Source organism: Monocercomonoides exilis, assembly GCF_001643675.1.
Source record: "Monocercomonoides exilis strain PA203 chromosome Unknown scaffold50-658552, whole genome shotgun sequence".
Lineage (NCBI taxonomy): Eukaryota > Preaxostyla > Oxymonadida > Polymastigidae > Monocercomonoides > Monocercomonoides exilis.
Genome location: NW_027150595.1, coordinates 459,702 through 480,000, shown reverse-complemented (window position 1 = coordinate 480,000; position 20,299 = coordinate 459,702). Strand labels below are relative to the sequence as shown.

At 30.1% G+C, this 20,299-nt stretch overlaps 5 protein-coding genes across 5 annotated transcripts in view; 1 reads left to right on the top strand and 4 right to left on the bottom strand.

The window, feature by feature from the left end:
• The window catches only part of MONOS_15938 (putative 60S ribosomal export protein), a 6,097-nt gene extending 3,635 nt beyond the window's left edge, over positions 1-2,462 (top strand). Inside the window, exons 8-10 of the mRNA XM_067868840.1 lie at positions 177-564; positions 1,024-1,343; positions 1,539-2,462. Coding sequence (XP_067720969.1) covers positions 177-564; positions 1,024-1,343; positions 1,539-1,802 — 972 coding nt within the window. The 3' untranslated portion in view covers positions 1,803-2,462. The remainder of the gene's footprint in view (positions 1-176; positions 565-1,023; positions 1,344-1,538) is intronic.
• Positions 2,463-2,859: 397 nt separating this feature from the next.
• On the bottom strand, positions 2,860-3,619 carry MONOS_18170 (putative MOB kinase activator 1A; the record flags this gene model as incomplete). The annotated part of the gene is made up of 3 exons (XM_067871163.1): positions 2,860-2,867; positions 2,924-3,151; positions 3,211-3,619. The coding sequence occupies 3 exons, from the start codon at positions 3,617-3,619 to the stop codon at positions 2,860-2,862; spliced, it is 645 nt and encodes a 214-aa protein (XP_067720968.1).
• Positions 3,620-3,689: 70 nt separating this feature from the next.
• On the bottom strand, positions 3,690-4,516 carry MONOS_18681 (putative light chain 3). The gene is made up of 5 exons (XM_067871723.1): positions 4,420-4,516; positions 4,311-4,372; positions 4,216-4,231; positions 4,062-4,125; positions 3,690-3,980 (listed from the first exon to the last, which is right to left on the bottom strand). Exons 1-5 carry the CDS (start codon positions 4,488-4,490, stop codon positions 3,819-3,821), a joined length of 375 nt encoding a protein of 124 aa, XP_067720967.1. The 5' UTR covers positions 4,491-4,516; the 3' UTR covers positions 3,690-3,818.
• A 4,504-nt stretch (positions 4,517-9,020) lies between these two features.
• Positions 9,021-10,746, bottom strand: MONOS_18680 (uncharacterized protein). The gene is made up of 4 exons (XM_067871722.1): positions 10,672-10,746; positions 10,494-10,518; positions 9,940-10,430; positions 9,021-9,882 (listed from the first exon to the last, which is right to left on the bottom strand). The coding sequence occupies exons 1-4, from the start codon at positions 10,672-10,674 to the stop codon at positions 9,127-9,129; spliced, it is 1,275 nt and encodes a 424-aa protein (XP_067720966.1). The 5' UTR covers positions 10,675-10,746; the 3' UTR covers positions 9,021-9,126.
• Positions 10,747-13,503: 2,757 nt separating this feature from the next.
• On the bottom strand, positions 13,504-15,999 carry MONOS_12848 (uncharacterized protein; the record flags this gene model as incomplete). Its single annotated transcript, XM_067865501.1, has 1 exon — positions 13,504-15,999. One exon carries the CDS (start codon positions 15,997-15,999, stop codon positions 13,504-13,506), a length of 2,496 nt encoding a protein of 831 aa, XP_067720965.1.
• Between the last annotated feature and the right edge of the window lie 4,300 nt (positions 16,000-20,299).

Genomic DNA, 20,299 nt, shown 5'->3' with positions numbered 1-20,299 from the left:
ATTTTTATTTTATCAAAAATATTATTTATTCTATACATAATTTTTATTTTCTATTTTATTCTTTCTTTTTTTTCTTTTCTTTTCCATTTATAATATTTTATTTATTTTCTATTCTATTTATTTTCTATTTATTATAATTATTATTTATTATTATTATTATTAACTTATTAATTAAGGTTGTAATTCGCAAGACCCACAAGCAAACTAGAAAGCGTCTTCAACATAGAAAACTGATTAAAATAAAGAGGTTGGTTGAAGATGAAGAAGAAGAAGAGGAAGAGGAAGAAGAAGAAGGAGAAGGAGAAGGAAAAGAAGGAGAAGAAGATGGAGAAGAAGAAGAAGAAGAAGGAAAAATGAAGAAGAATAAAGAAAAAGAGAAGAATAAAAAAGAAAAAATGAAGAAAGAGAAGAAAGAGAAAGAGAAAGAGAAGAAGAAGAAGAAGAAAGAAAGGAAAGCGGAAGAGGAAGAGATGGAGAAAGAGGAGAAAGACAGGGAAATATTTCTGAGGACGATTGAAGATGATGAAGAGCTAAGGGCACAAATACCATTGTATAAGAACAAGAGTATGACATTAAGAATAAATAAATAAATAAATAAATAATAAAATAAAATAAAATAAAAACTTAAAGAAATAAAAAGAGAGGAAATAAAATAAAATTAAATAAAATTAAATAAAATAAAATTAAATAAAATAAAATAAAATAATTTGAAATAAAAGAAAAACTAAAAGAAAAAAAAAAAGAAAGGAAATGCAATTAAATAAATGAAATGAAATGAAAATATATAAACATATAAAGTTATTTGAAGAAATTGATTTATTTTTAATTCACAAATTATTAATATTATTATTATGTTTATTTTATTTATTTTTTATTTATTTATTTTATTTATTTATTTTATTTATTTTATTAATTTGTATGTATGTTTGTTTTCTTTTCTTTTCTTTTCTTTTCTTTTCTTTTCTTTTCTTTTCTTTTCTTTTCTTTTCTTTTCTTTTCTTTTCTTTTTTTAAAATTATTTAGAGGCAATAATGAAATTATCTGAACAACCAATATCTTCTTCTTCTTCTTCTTCTTCTTCTTCTCTTTCTTCTTCTCTTTCTTCTTCTTCTGCTTCTGCTTCTGCTGCTCCATTGAGTAGAAAAGAAAGAAGAAAACAGAAACAAATGGAAATGGAGAAGGAGAAAGAGAAAGAGAAAGAAAAAGAAGAAGAAGAGAAAGAAGAAGAAGAGAAAGAAGAAGAAGAGAAAGAAGAAGAAGAGAAAGAGAAAGAGAAAAGAAAAAAAGGAGACAATGAAAAAGAAGATGAAGACGAAGAAGAGGATGAAGATGACGTTGATTTGGTATGTTTAATGTTATTTATATTTATCTTTTATTTTTATTTTTATTTTTATTTTTATTTTTATTTTTATTTCTATTTATTTATTTATATTTAATTATTTATTATTTAATATTTATTTATTTTTAAATTTATTATATTTCTTTTTTATATTTTAAAATTAAATAATAAATTATTATTATTATTATGATTTATATAGATTCCCATAGAAGATCTTCTTGATGAAGAAGAAGAAGAAGAAAAGATGGCAAATGCGAAGGAAGCAAAAGAGAAGAGAAGAAAATCAAAATTGAAAGGAACTGAAGGAAAAGAAGGAAAGAAAGAAGAAGATGATGACAACGATGATGAATTTGAAGAAGAAGAAGATGAGGAGGAGGAAGAGGAAGAAGAAGAAGAAGAAGAGAATGAAGAAGGGTTGGAAGATGAAAAAAGAAAAGAAAGCGAAAAAAGAGAGAAAGAATAAAAATAATGTTTCTTTTAAAAAAAAATAAATAAAATAAATAAAAATAAAAATAAAAATAAAAATAAAAAATTATAAAATAGAGAATATAACAGCGAAGCATAGGAGAAAAAAATCATTTTCTGGGGAATTAAAAAAAAAAAAAGAGGAAGATGAAGAAAAGATTCTTTTCTTCTTTAATGTTGAATTCGACATATAATTTTGCGTTTGAAAAAGAACAGTATTTTTTTTTGTTTTATTTTTCTTTTTTTTAAGTCATAAGAAGAAATAATTATTTTTAATTAAAGATTTAATTTATTTTTATTTTTATTCTATCTTCTCTTATCTTCTCATTTCTCTTTCTTTCTTTTCTTTCTTTCTTTTGACTTATTTATTTATTTTTTTTTTTTAATTTATTTTTGAAATTTATTTTTATTTTTTAATCACTTTTATCTTTGATCTTTTTTTTTAACATCATCTTCATCTCCCCCTCTCACATTTTCATTCGTTAAACTATCATCTTGCACATCCCTTTATTTTTTGAACAAATAAGAAAATAAATTATGAAAGATCAAGATGTTGTTATTGATGTTGAGTATTTTTGTAAAACGCATAATTAAATCGAAAAGGAAGGAAAGAAAGAAAGAAAGAATATTACAAAAGGAAAAGAAAAAGAAAAGAAAAGTTCTTGTTTGATATTTCTTTGCTGAAGAATATTTTATCATTCGAATGATAAAAAATTCCTCTGGAACAAATTTTTCTTTTCTTATTTTATTTTTTATTTTTTATTTTTTATTTTTTATTTTATTTTTTTGAAGAAGACTCAAAAAATAAATATGAAATGAAGATTGGTGATGAAATTCCTGGTTAAGAATCTTTTCTATTCTGTTGAAAGAGTTAAAAGCTAAATTATAGATTAATCAATAGGAATGAAAACAAACCATTATGATTGCCTTGTGGAAATCTTATGATTAAATGGTTGCTTTATTGCTTTGCGTTCGCATTTTTTTTCTTTCTTTTTTATTTTTATTTTTATTTTTTATTTTTTTTTTTTTTTTTGAGGATTTGTAGATTTTGAAACTTATTCAGCTGAAAATAAATAGGAACATTCATGAAAAAAGTTAATATTTAATAATAAGGCAAACATAAAACTTTTTTGATAAGATCATCAAGTGGCGCCAATTCTTCTTTTTGAACAAGCTTAAATTCAGTGATGAAGAACAGGAAATGTTTGAAGCATGTGTTCAAATGTGCCTCTTCGCCAAGCGAAATGATTTTTTCGAAATGGCAATGATAAATGTGGGCATAAACGCGGAACAATCTCTTAAATATGTTTTTCACAACGTCTTGGAAATTTCTCGGAAACGGAACTCCTGAGAATGTATATGATGCATAAATAATGTTAAAAATAATATTTTAATTGTATGCAAACCGATTTTCGATGGGAAAAGTGTTTCATCATCAAGTTGCGATTGAACCCATGTCATAAGAGCATCAACGTATTCAGGAGCTGACAATTTAACAGGCTTCTTGATTTTGACACCATCCGCCCATCGATATTCATGCGTTGGGCCTGCGCTCATAACTGGGCAAGTCTCGTTTGTGCAAAACTCCGTGATCGTTCCATACAGCATATTTATCTGATTGAAAAAATCAAAAGTGTTCACAGCAAGCCATTCATTCAGATCCTCGCCTTCAGGCAAAGCAACAGCCTCTCGAAGATTACCGCTTCCAAGTGTCGTCTCAATATGCTTCAGCAAGTCTTGTTTGTGTGTATCGTCTGCTGAAACATTTTTCTTTTTAATCATTGTAGCTTTGCTAGAAAAAAGAGCGAAACTCATTTTGGTTAATCCTTAGACACAAATTTGGGTAAGATCTGATGTTGGAGGAAATATCTCCTCTTTCAATAAACAATTGAAAACTAATTTATATTTATTCAAATTGATGTGAACCAATGCACAATTTAAAAGAATGAATTGGTTAAGTCAAAAAGAAAGTTGAGCAATAATTATAAAATTAAAAATATGTAAAAAAATTTTTTTATTCCGAGCCAAAAGTACTTTCACCGGAATAAGTCACGTAAAGAAAGCCATCATCTGAAGGATGTTTCGCTTTATAATTTGCGTACACTGTTGACAGAACAGCAGCAGTTGGAGGAATCGAATTGTCAATAAAGACAAAGATCGCTTTTTCGGGGCTCAACTAAAATGCATGAATCAGCATCAACACAATTGAAATTTTAATAAAACATTCATAATTTCTATAATATAAAAGATTAATAACCTTGATCCTTTTTCGCACAACATAGACAAATTGCCCAATGGTCATGTCATTTTGGACGAGAAACCTACACATAATTCAAAAAGAAAATGCAAGAGTATAAAACAATATGAAATTCATTTAAAGCGGATGATTCATCGAAAAAATCTACAAAAACTTTTTCTTATCAATTTCTGAGAAGATATGGAAAAAGAAGTGAAATGTTTTACGATTTTTATTGATTCAAATAAAAATAATGATAAGTTATCCAACCAGGAATGTCACTTCTTTCAGCTTTTTCGCAAATAACTGGGATTCTATCAGGATATTTCTGGCTGATTATCACAACTTGTGAATAAAACTAATTAATCTCATTGCAAACAGCATTTTCTCTGCTTCATTTCTGCGCACTTCCAATGGATATTTTGTCTTGAATGCTGATTCCTTTGGCATGATCAAACAACTGATCTTTTACCCATATGAGATATTGATGTCATCCACCAATTATTGTAATATGGGTAAAAGTTTAAAAAAACAAGAATTGCGTTAAATAAGACTTTTCGAAATCAATGATAATATATGCAAATTTTGCAACAAAAACATCCATTAGTCATTTAAAAGTGTTGATGTTTTTTAAAAACAATGCATTTGTTATTTTCTATTAATCAATTCCTTTTTTGAGCTTTTTTATTTCAAAAATTTGCATTGATATCTAACTGTATGTTAGGGTGATAGATTGAACAATGGAACTTTTATCTATTGTTTCCAAAAAAAAAAAAAAAAAAAAAAAAAAAAAAAAAAAAAAAAAAAAAACAGCTTTGAAAAATGTTGATTTGGAAAGTAATTATTTGATACATGTGCGATTCTTTTTGAAATCATAATAATTAACTATAAAATTTTCAATTAAAAATATTCTTTGAATATACAAAAAAGAAAACAATAAAGTTTTAATACTAAAAAGAGAAAATACAGTCTTGGATTCAGCTTCGATATTGGTCTTTAAAAAATTTATGGAATGCACATCACATTTGAATGAGAAAGTTATAATGAAATATAAAAAACCCTTTCTTTGATCAACACTTCGAAAAAAGTTATGATATCAAAAATAAACTCCCATATAGGTGTTTTTTTTGAAATTATAACTTTTTTTGGAATGTTTATTTTTCTTTCATTGTTATTCATTTGTGAAGAAATGTTGTTTTCAGATGTGAATTATTAACAACTGTTTTGAAAACAAATGTTTTTGCTCAAATTTTGATAAAAATATCTTTTGTATCTCTTTTTCATTTTCTGTGTTCTTTTGTTGATATTCAAGGGAAATTTTCGAACTTGAAATTTTTGAAACAAAAAATATGTTTTCAAATATAATCACCCATGTGAATTTTGTTTGTTTCAAAATATTCTCCTTTTTTTTTTAATTTTTCAACTTATTCTTTGAATGAGAACGTTAGACTTATAATGAAATGACTGATGATTAAATATGGAATTCATTGTTGTCATTTTCCAAAATTTTTGAATATTGACATATATTCTTTTTGAAACGATATGTCGATAATCATTCGAAATAGGATGACTAGTTGTTCAATATATTTTGTTTTGAGTATTATTAAATAATGAGTTTTCAAAGGCAAACTGGTTGTTGGACAAGTGAAAGAAAGTGCAAATAACTGTATTATTTGCAAATATTTGTGAAAAGGTTGAAAAGCTGAACGTCCATTTAAACTATTTGTTGAAAATAATTATTAAAATTCCATTATTTTCAGAAAAAAATTACTATTGTCACATAATACTTCAGAATTGTTAATAATTTTTGAAATAAATAAGCAATGCGCATTTTATGTGACAATGAAAACGAGTTTTTGATTTGTTCATCATTATTCTTTTGAAGATGCTTTTATATTGAATGTGTTTTTATAAGAATGATGAATAATTCACTTGTTTGAATAAAATTCATTCGTAAATTCAATTGCATTTTTCTCATTCCAATTTTTTTTTTTTTTTTTTTTTTTTTTTTTTTTTTTTTTTTTTTTTTTTTCGAAAAATAGGGTTTTTTCTTTGTTCATTCACATATGCACCAAATATAATTCTAACACGAAAATTAATTTTTCGAATTCGAAAAATAATTCGATTTCATAATGATAATTTTTACGATTTGTTGAATAAATAACTAATATTTTGCGGATATCATTCTTCAAACTATTATTTCATGATTGCACTTTGCCAATATTTTAAAAATGAATCATTTTCATAAAAAAAACAATTCATTTTGATTAACAATATTTTTATTTGAGTTAATTCAAAAATAAAATGAATTTATTTTCATATGTTAAATTGATGTTTTTCTGTTTTTTCACCAAAGAAACTTAAAAAATTTTTTGTGAAATAAATTCTTGTTTGTTGTTTGGTTAAAAAAATTGTGATTAAAAATTTGATCTTTTGATCAGGTTATACTAAAGTGTGAACTTTATTATTTTTTTCATTTGAGAAATTATTTTCAAAAATGAAAAAAATAATCCAAAAATTGATAAATTTATTGTTTTAATGAAAAAACAGTTTTCTTTGAGTGATAATATTTGGTTGATAAAAATATTTCTTGAATTTTTTGAAATCCATTCTCGAGATAAAATATAATTTTCTGTTTCAAATGAATTTTGGATTTGAATAATTAATTCCAACATCGAATTTTATTTTTTCGAATTGTCAAAAAAATTTTTTTGTAAAGTTCCATTTGTTTAATTTTCATATAAGACAAAATTTTAATATTTCAATCGAATTTTCATTCCCACCGCCAAAATATAGTTGTTATGAAAAGAAAATTTTGACAATGATTATATATGGATTTGAGTGTGGTTTCGTAAGTGTGAACAGAAATTTGATAAAAATATGAAATTTAAACTTTGCTAAAAAAATTAAACAAAAGGAACTTTTCAATAAGATTCAGACAATTGTAATTTTTTTGGTCAGATTTTGCAAAAGTACTGTTTTTTTTTCCCACAAATAATTCACAAATGACATTTCAAAAGCATTTTTATTATCTTAACCAATAGAAGGATCATCTCAAAAAACTATCAAAAATCGTTCATTTCGATTCATTTTGCAAAAAAAGAAACACACAGATTTGTATAGTGATTGGGTTATTCTTTTTGAAAAGTCGCACATGTTTAATTATCAAATAAAATTAAAATTTTATATTTTGCTCAAATTCCTGTTTCCACTCACGAATTTTCTTATGAATGAGTGAAATGGTATTATCAAGCAATAGATTCCATATTTGTGAAGTTTGGAGCAAGTTAACAATATTTTGAGCAAATAATGAAATTATAAATTTATATGAAAATCAAACATTTGTGACTTTTTCAGAGAATAGCACATGTTTGTTATTTTTTTATAATAAATAAGCCAAATATGAAAAATGAACTAATTTCAAGTTCTTTTTGAATATTTCCAAAAATAATATTTATCGCAAATTTTTAAATTAACTTGACTCTCAAAATTGGGATGTTAATGCCGCTTCTTTGTCACCAGTCATTAATTTATATCAAGTCAGTGAAGTCAAAAATTGAAGAAAACGATAAACAAAATGCGTTTTTATTTGGATGAAAAGAACTGTAACGAAAAACACAAAAAAAAAAACAGATAAAAATAATAAAAAATGAGTCGTGCTTAAATAAAACCTAAATGTCAGTTCAATGCTCACTTTTTAAACCAATAACCAGATTATTGCTCACCCCCATGAGGTTCAACAACAAAATATTATGTAATTTTTTCCCCTTCAATTTATAAAAAAAATGAAAAGCAAAACATTATAACTATGTGAAAAACTCCAAAATGAAGATTCACGTCCAAACCACACAGCCGAGTTATGTGCATACAAGTGTTTATTAATGCAAACTCAACCCCAAACGATTATTAATCAAAAAAAGTCAATATAACTATTTTAATAAAAAAACTAATGTTTCAGATTAATTCTTTCCAGAACACTTGAATTTTTCCAATTTCTCTTTTTCAAACATAACTGTTGGACATACAACATTAAAGAAGTGCTTATCTTTTCTGTTTTTATTTAAAAACAACAAACATTCAATTTTGCGGAATGAATGACGTTTTGAACAAAAAAGAAACAATGAATAGAAATTCAAAATTGTTATGTTTTCAAAGAATATATGATAACGATAATTAAGCAGGCTTTTGAAACATTTAGTCAAAAACGGATATAATCACATCGAATACAATTACATTCGGTTATAGTCACATTTTTCCATGTACCGACATTTTTGGACAATTTTTCATTTATTTTTCATCGCATATGATCACAGAGTTGAAAATATATAATCTCATTTTTTATTATAATAGGTGATTTTTTCAATAAAAAATCAATTGTTTGAATAAAAAATTTAATTGTTCGATTTTTCAAAAATGTTCTCAAATAAGTTTAAATAATGTGTATTTATGATAAAAATTTATTTTACAGTGAAAAATGTTTATTTGTGAAGAATTTCCAAAAATAAAAAAATCGACCCGTAATTAATTATTTCAAAAATTAATTTTTTTATTTTTATATGTAAATTATCATATTATTTAATCACAATCGGTAAAAGTCGCAAAAAGTTGTGCAAAAACCGATGTGATTATATCCGATTCAGACTGTATAAAAAAAGCAGAATTATTTTTTCTATCAAATTCATACTTAGAAAGCACTTTTACTATCATCTAATCTTCTCAGGGGATGCATAAATCAGAGATGGATAAGCAAACCCCCACCCTAATCAAAGATTAGGTATTTCTATTAAATCTTTATTTCTGATTTCTGACTTTTCCTTTTTTTCTGACAACAATAAAAAAATAAAAAAAGTGAGAAAAATCAGCATATGATACAAAAAGAGTCCGGGAATTTAAAAAAGTTCTGGTTTATAAATCACCCTAAATTCTTCTTTCCCAACTTTCCCAACTTTTCTTCATTTCGAAGTTATAAAAGAAATGAGATTATTTTTCCAAACAGTTTAATTGTTTGTTGAATTGTGATTTGATGAAAATTGAAAAATATGATCTTTGATTAATGAAATACAAAACTTCTTATTTTCTCAAGCATTCACAAAAAATCAGAAATATCTAATGAGAATTCTCTTAAATATTTTTGGTTGAGAAAACTCAATCTTTCATGAAAACTGGTGATGGTATCTTCATATCCTTCTTCTTCCATCTTTTCAAAAACCTTCCTTTTCGTTGCCTTTCTTTTAACTTCTTCCATTTTGTTATCCGTCTTTTTTTTCAATTTCTTCGAAACATTCAAAAAGAATTGCAAGTATTTACTTAATATTTTGTCTTTCAATGTTGAATGCCGAATCTCCTCCAAAACAGCATCAATAGCACCACTTTTCAACAAGTCTTCGACTCTCACAACCCTCTTTTCTGCTGCATTTCTCAAGGAATAAATGCACTGAAAGCGAATTCCTCTGTAATTATCCTTTGCTGTTTGATATATCTGAACAATGAGATTGATTAGCCCAACATTTTCTTCATTCTTCAATCGACAACTTTGAAAATAAATCTTCAATGTTTCTACCCATCTCATCAATGCAAATTCTTCTTTCGCTTCCTTTCCTCCTTCCTCTCCTTTTTTCCTGTTCCAATCTACATTTCTTGTCAGCTCTTCCAATTCTCTTGCTGCTTCTCTTCCAAAATGCAGCTCATTTGAAATTGTATCTTCCAAAAATATATTGGTGTGAAATCTGTTTATTAAAAATTCCCAAGCAGACTGATAGGCAAGCTGTGTGAGATTGTGATGCTCCTGATGATTTTTGATAATTTCTGTAATTTCTTTCAAATACAGTTCTTGTCTAAAAAACTAATTAGAAATTAGAAAATTGCAACATTATCAAAAAGGAAATAACAATGTTCATACATCATATTTTGTGTTCCTGAAAGCCAGCAACGCAATTTCTACATCCCTTTGTGATTCTTCTTCTTTTTCTTTGTGCAACACAGCTTTCAGAACGCAAGGTACACATATTATAGCCAACTCTGAAGAAACACATTTATTCAACAAAAGATGGCATTCACAAAGATCATCTGAAAGTATTTTGTTCTTTTCATCTTTTTTCTTCTCTTCATAAATAATCATATTTGACAATCTTTTGTTCAACAAAGATTCTTCAAAACATCGATTCCATACATTTTTTAGCACAACACAATATCCAATATGCTTCAGTATCCAAGTAGCATTTCCCAATTGCAGTTTCTTTTCTTCAATCATTTTGTCTATTTTTTCAAACAGCTTTGTCTTAAAAATGAATTTAAATTCATACCCATTCATTTCATCAACTATTTCATTCATTTCTTCGATTTTCTGTCTCTGTTCTTCTTCATTGCAATGTTCAAGTTCACAAAACAATTCTGTTAATAGAAAATAGTTTAATCAGAATAAGCCAGAATTCAAATGCAACAACGAATGCAAACCATTGAACTTTTTTGTGTTGTCCGTCTCCTATATACAGATTTTTTTTTTTTGTAGAAAATTTCATTCAGAAAACAACACCATTTTGATATTCACAATGAAAGTTCATATGATTGGATTGGAGAAAACAGATGAAAAATTAAACCTCACAAAAGATGAAAGAAATATATGTATTCAAACCATTCTATCTTTTGATAACTTTTTCGATTTGTAATTTCAAAGAAAAAGAACGCTTTGTTTTTTCTGTTTGTTGTTATGGATGTTTTGATCAATGTTTTATTTCAAAAGGAATATTGGTTAACAAAGCGAGAGATCAATTAATAAACATTTTTTACAGAATTAGAAGAATTATTTCCAATGATGGCAACTGGAAATGGTGGAAATGTAAAAATTCTGAAATTCCATCTAATGAATTATTGTGATTCGTTGTCCAAGGAATAATAACGAATTTTATTTTGAAAGGAAATATATGAACGTGTGTATTAAATATTGTTCTATTGATTGTGAAAGTATTTCCATCTGTATCTTTTCCAATTCTCAGGAATCAGACTTATTGTTGAAATGGCCAATCTCTTCTATACAGAGCAATACGATGAGAATAGAGCAGATTATTAAATAGCAATTGGGAAACAAATGAAGTCACACAAGATACATGATTTTCATAATTTTTGCTGGACAGGAGATGAAAACAAACTTGGATGGCGTTTTGGAAAATGATGAGGAAAACGGTTTTTTGTGGTTTTTGGAGAAGAAAGTTGATGACAATCTCAAAAGCGAGATTTTTAATGAAAAAAAGGCAATAAAACAATGAATAGTAATGAAACAAGAGAACAGCAATTCTTAGAGAACATTTTGCTTTTCTGATTGAAAGGTTCGCCCATGTTTGGTGGAGTTTTTGATGAGTTGAACATCGTTGCACCTTCTCATGAAGTTGAGACGGGTGAAATGGAGATCATCAGCATCTGTTTCAGCCCATGCTTTTGAAAGATTTCCAATACAAGTCTACGCAGCTTCGTTTGTTTCTTATTTTGAGCATTGGCAATATTCTCAAAAAGAACATAAAGAAGTCTTGGAACTTCGGATTCACAGCTCGCTTTTGATGGTTTGAAATGGTGATGTTCTTCTGCGCTTTCAACTTCATCAACGTCTTCTTCCTTCCTCCTCTTCCAAAGAAAGCACTGTCTTCAGAACTGACAATCTGTCTTAGGCGTTGAGCGTGATGGGGACGGAGATAGAGATGAAATTCGATTCGATTTTTCGTTTTTCAGTCAAGTGCGAAGTGAGTGGAGTGGTTGTTGGAGTGTTTGAGTACAGAGTGGAAGCGAGAAAGCACAGCATCTTTTCGAAAATACAACAGAAGGAGAAGCTGTGATGAAGCAGATGAGAAGAGCAAGAAACAGAAAGAGGATGAGAATGTGAAAGGGAAAGGGAAAAGGAAGAAGGAAGAGGAGGAGGAGACGAATCTCTGGAGAGTGAAGGAAAATCCAGTGACCCAGAACGCAAAAAGCGAAGATACGAAGTTTGAACAAAACAGAAGTGATCGAAAGAAGAGAAAGATGAATTGAGCAAGCAGTGGAAGGAAGTATTTGACTCTAACAAAAAGATCCTCTTCGGAGAGAAGATAATCAAAGATACTGTTGAAGACAAACTTGATGCGATACAGGTGGATTCAAAAAATCGAAAAGAAGGCGGTGCAGAAGGAAAGCAAATGGAATTCATCACGAAAGCGGAGACAGAAATACTTGGAAATATCAGAATTTTTCTTCTTCTCAAAGAAATTTTCAAAATTAGTCAAAGTGGACCAATTCCTTCGGAAAAGCGAGCGAAGAAGAAGAAAAAAATGAGAGTAAAAATAAATTATATAATGGTTATTAAATATATATATTGTGATGAAAGCCTATTATTGAAGGATGGAATGCTTAAAATGCTAAAGAGCAACAGAAACGTAGATGAAAGATATTAGCAGAACTCCAAACGAATTGCAATCTTACAAAAAAAGAAGAGATAGATTATCTTGTTTCTCTCCAAACATTGCTTTAGCAAACTTGAAATCATCATAAATTCGCAAAATCATTATATTGTGAATTGAATAAGTTCAATCTGAAATTCAACTCTTTGAAAAATAGTTTGTTATCAGGTGATGAATTTTCTCTTTTTGAATTAAATAAACACAAAACATATTCGTTGAAATTGAGCATTAAACACTTAAACATTATCAAATCTCTTATGAGAACAAACAACTAATTCATGTATTGTTTTTGATGCACGCAAGTATTTTCAATGAAACCAGTTGTTTTTTTATTGGTTTCAAAAACAAAATTCATAAACTTTTTCACACTCTTGTTATGAAACAGATTTGCTTGCCTTGATGGCTTAAAGTTTTTGAAAATTGCTTTTGTTTCAAATAAAAAAATCTGGTTTCATTATAAATACTCATTGATGTGAGTCCAATTATTTTCATAGAATTTATTATCTTTTGTGCATTTGAAAAATCATCAATTCGTATGAATATTTTTTTTAAGTTTGAAAATTTTTTCTGTTTTGCATAATTATTTGTGAAATATTGGAAATAATATTGGAAACAAACCAAAAAATTCGATATGATTTTGGACAAAACAATTCACTTTTTGAATTTTGTTCCATGAAATCCTTTCTAATATTTTTCTCAATTTTTGAGTTTATCTGTAATTATTTGCATTGTTACTGCTGATTCATGATGAAATGAAAGCAGAAAAAGTTTGGAACAAATCTCAGTTTTTTTCACAATTGAAAAAAATTTCACCCATATGTTGATTTAAACAATCAACTGAATTGAACGAAAAATTGTTGATGATGAATTATAATTGGTGTGTGAAATGAAACAAATCAATGAATAACGTTTCAACTAATAATCACACTTTCAATGCGATAAATGAGGAAGAAAAGTTTCGAAAAATACTATAATTTCCACAAATAAAATTTTATGAAAATAAAAAACGTTAAATTGCTCTGAAAGAATTGGAAATCTCAATTCTACTCTTGGCTGCTCATTTCTTGTTCTTTGCTTTCATTTGCATTGTGTTTGGCCTTCTTTTTCTTGGCAACAATAACAATAACAACCACAACCACTGCAACAACTGCAACAACAACTATCGGAATGACAATGGCAACTACCATCCTTCTTTTCTTTTCTTTTTGCTTTCTGTCTTGCTCTCTCTCTTGTTCTCTGTTTTGCTCAGCGATTCGATCTTGTCTCACTTTCACGTACTTCTCATACACATCTCCTGGCTCTGATTCATGGTCTTTTGCTCCCACAATCCACCCAGCTGTTGAATTGTCATAATCATTCGCAAATTCGAATGAGCCTTCTTGTTTGCAGAACTCATCAAAATCTGGGGCAACAATGAATATTGATCTTGCTGTTGAATTCGCTGTGTTTGAGCTGTCAATCTCAAGATTATTGGCAGAAGGAAGCTGAAGATTCGATGTTGCCTTTGGCATTTTAATGGACATTGCCCCCGCTTTCCCCTTTGTCGCTGTACATGACTTGAATGAACATTTATCGTTTCTTCCGATAGCCACTGTTGACTCTTTCGAACTCAAAGAAATCTCCAAGCCAGCCACTTTTCCATTCTCTGAATTCACTTCATTCATGCTCAGCCCTTCAATAGAAATTTTCACAGCTTCGTCTTCTGAATCCAAAATAAAAATGGCAGAATCGTATAAAAAATTCACGTTGCAGATCTCCACGTCATTCAAAGACACTTCACTTGTTCCCCTGAAAATAAACGTTGATGAAGAAAACGAAACTGTGTTGCTGCTATCGGTGCATGTGACAGTGTTCATTGCAACTTTTCCCCCCCAAACGCACACAAGGTTGCCTGCAACTAAATCATCTTCATTATCATTTGTTGTCATTTCATATGGTGATTGTGAGCTAACCCTGACAAATCGGCAATTGCTGATCGTGAGTGACGAAGACAAATCATTTCCAAAAATTAAAGAATCCCATATTTTCTCAGAAATAGGAAAATTAAATGCCAAATACTTGAATTCCACCTCTTTTTCACATGTGAATAAATCATACGATCCTCGAGCATCACAATCGATTGCCACTTCAACATTTCCATTTCCGTCACTGTTCACTCCTTCAATGATTATTCCAAGGCTCTTACTAAATGTAATTGCCTCGGCTTGGATAGGATCGTTCGATTTTAATATTGCAATTCCAAATATGTCTTCTCTTGTGATCATTCCCAACAATTCATTGGCCTCCTTCAAACTGTAGATTGGTCTTTCTGAGCTTTCACCATTCCCAGTGCCTCCAGACTTCACATAAATCTTTGAAGCATCTTGAGATGGAGGCAGTAATGGATCCAAAAACTTGGATACAAAATCAATTTCTTCGTCGTTATTTTCTGCAATTCCAACAACATTCCACATGTTTCTGCTTCGTGTGTAATTCGCTGCAAAACTCTTCTTCATTGAAAATGCTATTTCTTCGAATAATGAGTCATCAGCCATCTCCAAACATATTCCAATATTCCTTTTTGACTCGCCTTCTCCTGCTGAACATCTGTCAAATATCAGATTCGTTCCGTCTTCGGGCCATTTAATCTGATTTGCAGATTTGATAGTTGGCATTTGCAGATATATTCCTCCGGAATCTTTATAATTATTGCTACTGCAAGATGAAAAAGTGGTAACATCTCCATCTCCAACGGTAAATGTGCATTCACTGTTGGAGAAATAAACAAACAATGCTCCGTAACTATTTGCTTCGCATTCCTTGAAATTACTTCCATTCAATGTGACGTCACATTTCTTGTAACAAAGGATATTTAAAACAGAACCCATGTTTGCTTTAACATTCTTCAAAGTCAAGTTAGACAACATTACTGCTTGTGTGCCCGTGGTATAAAATAATTCTCTTTTCGATGTTAATGTTTTTGATTCATCCGAGCACTCAACTGAGTCCAATTTCAATGATGATCCAGATGCGTACACAAGATAAATATCAGTGTAACATCCTTCATTTTCAGGGCGAATAAACCTACAGTTGCTAATTGATTGCGTTGCACTTGATCCACGTATCAAGCAGAAAATCTCATCTGAAGATTCATTTTCTTTGAACAATGATGTTGGGAAGTGAAACGCTAAGTATTTTATTTCCGCATCACTTCGGAATTCAAATAGATTACTTCCTGGATGAACGTCACAATCTATTGCCACTTCAGTGTTTCCACTTCCATCACTTTTCCATCCTTCAATTGTAATTTTTTGTTTGTTGCTAAATACAATGACTTCTGCAATTAATGGTTTTGCATCGTAGACTATTTTCATGTTGCATACGCTATTTTTGGTCAGCAGATTGTATGCACTCTTCAGTGATTGCTTTTCCTGCCCTATCTCCAAACCGCTGTTACTTTCGTTCCCACTTTGCTTCACGTAAACTGTTTGAGGATTTGATGGTTCTTCATTCGCATAAATGTTTATAACAATTTTGAGAAGAATTAATCCCAAAAACATTCCAAAAAGCACTTTTCAATAAAAAACTATATTGATCAATGTTTATATAACTTTGAAAATGATTGATGAAATATTTTTTCCATCTTTTTTCAAAGAAAAATTCATTGGATACAATGGATTAAATAGAAATAATGTGGCGTAATCATTCAATTGATTTGATTAAAAAAATAATTATTTGATTATTATCTCATATTGAATTCGTGGAAAATATTAATTTCATCAGTTTGTTTCTGCTTGCTTTTGAATAAGTGCGGTTCAAAAAGAGAGAATGGGATATGTCTGATCTGGAGTGGTGACATTTGAATTATAGGGGTTGTTACTCAAAAAAACTTGTTCTTTATTCGTTAATTTCCTTCATTTGACAGTTTTTTCGCATGTTTCATAAATCTCAATTTTTCCGTTTCTTTTATTGATTCATAAATAAATATTAATAAGCATAATAATTTAAGTTGAGAAATGAAATAGTCGAAAATGAATATTCACTCTTTATGTTCATTTGTACATTATCATCCATTCTCCACATAAAAAAAATATGTTTATTTTCTTCTTCAAGAATAAATAAAGATCAAAGCTTCTTTTTCAATTTGTATTTTTAACAAAAAAGGCATTATTAAAAATAATGAAAACTTATATTCAAGAAATAATAAAGATTATAGAACAACAAAATTGTGTGAAATATTTATTCCACTTCTTTATCACTGAAAACAAAATCAGACAATCCGCAAATAAAATGTTAAAAAACAAAGTGAAAAACTGTGATTTAATTATTGCGTTATTCCTGTCACAGAAAAACCGGAAGTGAATTCAACATGTGCATCATCAATAAACCAGCATTTCAGTTCACTTTTCTTCCCCATCCCTTCACCTTCACCTTCACCTTCACCAATTACATGCCCACCTCCAAATTCATCTCAGTCTCCATCTCTCAAACACCCTCTTCTCAAACATCTCCTCTCCCAAATCCCATCCATCACTTCCATCCCTTCCCTCACACTCACTCAATTCATTCATCTCAATCACCTATTCCTCTTCTTCCTCTTTTGCTTCCACCAACACCAAAACAATCCCCTCCTTCTCTCTTCACTCATCCCTTTCCATCCACTCATCCATCTTCCTCCACACCCACAACCCCATCGATGGTGCCATTCTCCCCAACCTCAACACCCCATCCACATCTCTCTCAGCCTTCAATGCTTCTTTTCTCCATCAAACTCGATCTTCATCAAATGCTCCTGCTGAATATATGGGAACTGAACTCAAAGAAAAACACCTGGAAGATTGTTTTCATTCGATTTAAACAGCCATCGCTTTGAATGGTGCGAATGGTATGATTCAAATGGTGGAAGTGATCATGGAGGTGCACTTTATGTTGTTTGCACAAATGCAAATCTCACAATCACTTCTTGTTCATTCAACAATTGTTCATGTAATAGTCAGGGCGGAACGTTATATTGCAGATATTTGCGAAATGTCAACATTGCAAAATCCAATTTCACAAGTCGCTCTGCGTTTCAAGGAGGAGCGAATTGTGCAGCTTATCCACAGACATCCTCTATTTGGTCATTCTCCGAAACAGAGCGGAAAATTGAAAAATAATAAATTGGTGCAGAACTGGTTGGTATTTCTATATTGGTGATTTTTCTTCAAACGGTCAATTCTTATTCACCAAATGCAAGTGCATCTCAAATCCTGGTAACGATTCTGCTGGTTCTCTCACATTCAATAATCCTCCAAGCAACAAACCAAGTCAATTTTCAATCGTTGAGTGTCAGTTCATCGATAACAAATTGACATTATATTCAACTTCATGGGGAGGCGCTGCCATTTTTTCTATTCAACTTATTCTTGGATGAATGGAGTAAAATTCATTACTTTCTATTTCTTTGATGGCAATACTGCAACAAACGGCAGAGGCAATGATGTGTTCTTCAGCGGCAATAGCATAACACAATCTCCGTTTGAAAATTGTGGTTCAACAACTCCGACACAAAGAGAATGGAACAATGGACAAGCTGATAATGCTGAATATAATGGCTAGCTTCCAATCATCAACCAGAACAAAACCGTTGCCAGAAATGGAAGTGATGTCGATGCCTGTGACAAAACACAGCAAAGCTCCTGTGCAACGGTGGAGTATGTCCTCAACGGCTTCATTGCTCCCTTCAGCGATGCCTCCCTCCCTCCTTCTCTCTATCTCTATCTCTCTCTCTCTTCTCATCTCCTCATTTACTCCCACTCAAACACTCTCACATTTCGTGCCCCATTTTCAAAAATCACTCGAAATGATAAACTTTTTCTTAGATCCTTTTGATTTCTTCAATTGTTTCTTCTTATTTTGAACAGTTTCCTTATCATTGCAAAATTCATAAGCTTTCATCTTCTTTTCAACTGAAGCATATACCATCACTTGCCTTTCATTGATCTCTAAATCAGCACAGGTTGTATTGCTTCTTCGTCATTTTCTATTTGCTTTGGCTTCTTCATCAAATGAAAATAAAACTCTCTGCTTAAAAGAATGCTTTCTATAATTTCTTCTCTTCAAATAGCATTTCTTCAATCATATCAACAAGCTCTTCTAAACTTTCAATTTCTATTGCTGTTTTCACTTCACCTTTTTTGTCCGCTGCAGAAGCTCTCATTTCATAGAATTATCCTTCGCTTATTTGTTTTCTTATAAATTTCTATTCCTCTCTTCATTTCTCCTTTGATTGCTTGATGAATGCGCATGTTGTGTTATGCAATCTCTCAAAGATCATCCATATTATGATTTGTTCCAAATATCGTCTTCTGCCTTGTTCTTTCTGTTTTCTGTGAATTCTTTCATCTTCCAAATGGAAAAAAAATCAGAACAATCCTCCTTCTTTTTTATTTTGCACTGCTAATAGCCTATTCTCCGCTTATTGTTTCTTTAATTTTGTTGTCTCATAATTTCTGCTGATATTCCATGATAGAATAAATATTTCTTTCGTCTTTCTGAGTAGGAATGAAAGGCGAGACTAAGAGCCGAATTCGATGAGAATTTGAATGAAATGGAAATAACAATATATTTTATTCACTTATTGAAGAAGGCTTCAAAGAAGAAGAATACGATGAAAAAGAAATTAAATAAAGTCGTTAAGAAGGCCTATTTTCATCACGAGAATAGTGATTGAAAAATGAAATGAAGGCGTATTTGGTGAATGGACGTTGAAAGGAAGAATTGTGAAAGAAATAATTTTTGGATTCAATTTTGCTGAGCTGACGATTGCACAGCTGAAATGCATCAGAAAGTCGATGCTCTGCCCCAGCAGGAAGTAACAGATCGACAAAGATGAAGCAGAAAAAAATGAGAGGAAGAAGAAGGTGGAGAAGAAGAAGAAGAAGAAGAAGGAGGAGGAGGAGGAGAAGAAGAAGAAGAAGAAGAAGAAGAAAATGAAATGCATCATCAAAAGGACGACAGAGAAGAAGAAGAAGAAGAAGAAGAAGAAGAAGAAGAAGAAGAAGAAGAAGATGATGATGATGATGATGATGATGATGAAATAGAATTAAAAGGAGAGGAAGAAGAAGAAGAAGAAGAAGAAGAAGAAGAAGAAGAGGAGGAGGAGGAGGAGGAGGAGGAGGAGAAAGAAGAAGAAGAAGAAGAAGAAGAAGAAAAGAAAGTGATAGAAACGAAAAAAGCAAAAAACATCATCATCTTCTTCTTCTATCTCCTCTTCTTCCTCTTCCTTCATAGAAGCATCCTCTTTGCATTCCTCTCTTTCTTCTTCTTCCCCTTCTTCCCCTTCGCATGTGCAAGCAGACTCAGCTGAATGCAGCAGCATTTCCATTCTGTTAATGCGTCTTCTCTCCATCCAGCTGCTGTTCAGCATTGTTCTGAGCGATTCAACAATTTTGATGGAAAGAAATAAGAAAGACACATTCAACGGCAGATGCTGTCAAAAAAAACACAGGCCAACAAATACGATGAGGATGAGTGTCTTCACAAGTTACTGCAAGTTGCTGAGTCTGAATTGATAAGGATCGGCAAGACAAATCCGTTTTTGAGTGAAATGTATTTTTGAAATTCGCAAAATTAACCAAAAAATTATCAAAGAAAAGAACACAAAGAAATAGAAGAATATGAAGTTCCAAATGAGGCAATACCATTTTTCAAAAAAAAAAATGCTCGTCTTCTCGCCTCTCTGATTGAAGCAGTCTGCCTTTTATCATTTATTCCCAACCATTTATTTTTTATTAGCAAAAGTCAAAAGAACTTCTGTGCAACACTAAAAGTGAAAGAAAAAAAGAGATAGAATGGAAAGGAAAAAATTAGAAATTATCA